At 60.4% G+C, this 1263-nt stretch overlaps 1 protein-coding gene across 1 annotated transcript in view; it reads left to right on the top strand.

Moving 5' to 3' along the window:
- NPM3 (nucleophosmin/nucleoplasmin 3) overlaps positions 1-1263 on the top strand; it is an 11192-nt gene that overhangs the window by 1950 nt on the left and 7979 nt on the right. Inside the window, 2 exon segments of the mRNA XM_035893642.1 lie at positions 58-207; positions 209-294. Coding sequence (XP_035749535.1) covers positions 58-207; positions 209-294 — 236 coding nt within the window.

Here is a 1263-nt window from a genome sequence, read left to right as displayed (position 1 = left end):
CTCCTCCGGTCAATCCCCCGCGCTCCCACGTCAGCGGTTCACGGGTGCCCTTTGCAGGACGGCAGAGCCCCGTCCCCTCCTCTCTGGGAAGGGTTTTGGCTGGGGCTGCGAAACCCCTGCAACACGTGGCCCTGCGCTGCTCATACGCGTGTGTGTGAGCAGGCGTGCGCACACGCGGCCGGGGCTGCTCCTGGCCCAAAGCAGCTCAAGCTCTGCAAACGCTCGTATCAAAAAGGGAAGCGGAGCGGCAGCCCCCAAGGGCTTTTATGCGCCTGGATTTTGGTCCTTGCCCTGGTGAGCTGGGTACATAAGCGCGGTCCTGCCCCGGGCTGTGTTTGCTGGGGCTGACTCCGCTCTCGCCGTTGCAAACGCCGGGTCTGGTATGCAGGGCTCAGGTCTGTGTTTTTCCAATCTGCTTCACGTCAGTGAATCATCCTGTGATAAGGAAACACACCCAGGGCACTCTGCCTTCCCTTCCTCCCTATGGCCAGCCGAATCCTGGTCCTAAGAGCCAAGGACATGATTTTGCATCCTCTCCCTTGGTTTTTTTAGCTGTTTGGAAAAGTATGTGATAAAATCTGCCTCAAGACTTGTCTTGAGGGGCTCCAGCTCCCTGCAGCGTGGCCCAGCATCATCCTCCTCTCTGGTTGTTCCTCATCACTCAGGTCTCACGCTCCCTGTCTTTGCCTCCAGACTTCTGCCGGAGCAAACATCTTGCTGACTCCGGGGAGGGTAGAGCTGCCTTTCCGTGTGCTCCCTCTCCTGTTGCCCAGAGCAGCATGCCCTGGCTGGGGCTCCCTGGCTCCTGGAGGGGATGAGCCTTGCCCTGCCTGCCCTCGGGGACCTTGAGCGCCCCTGGGCACTGTTTCATGACAGCCCAACTTGGGGATGCCAGGTTTTGCCCCTGTATGGTGCTGAGCCAGGTGCGTAGTTCTTGGGGATGCTTTATCCTGGCGCCCAGGGTGCCCTGGCCTGGGGCTGACCCTGAGCATGAGAAAATGAAGCGTTTGAGGGGTGCCGTGTGCGTGCCTGGCCGGGGCTCACCCTGGGAACCCTTTGCCCGTGGTGCCTGGGGCTGCGCAACGGCTGCTCCGTTCCAGGCGGTGAGCTGACTGCCAGTACCAAATCCTACACGTGTCAGGTGGATGAGGAAGATGACTCTGACCACATTTTGGCCCTGTCTGTGGTAAGAGGAATGAGAATTAACTGTGCTTGCCCTCTCCTGTGGTGGCCCACGGCCTCACCACCACCACCCCCCAGCTC

The sequence above is a fragment of the Egretta garzetta genome, unplaced genomic scaffold, assembly GCF_000687185.1.
Source record: "Egretta garzetta isolate BGI_Z169 unplaced genomic scaffold, ASM68718v1 scaffold135, whole genome shotgun sequence".
Classification (NCBI taxonomy): domain Eukaryota; kingdom Metazoa; phylum Chordata; class Aves; order Pelecaniformes; family Ardeidae; genus Egretta; species Egretta garzetta.
Note: the sequence above shows the minus strand (reverse complement) of the source record. Positions and strands in the feature narration are given on the sequence as shown.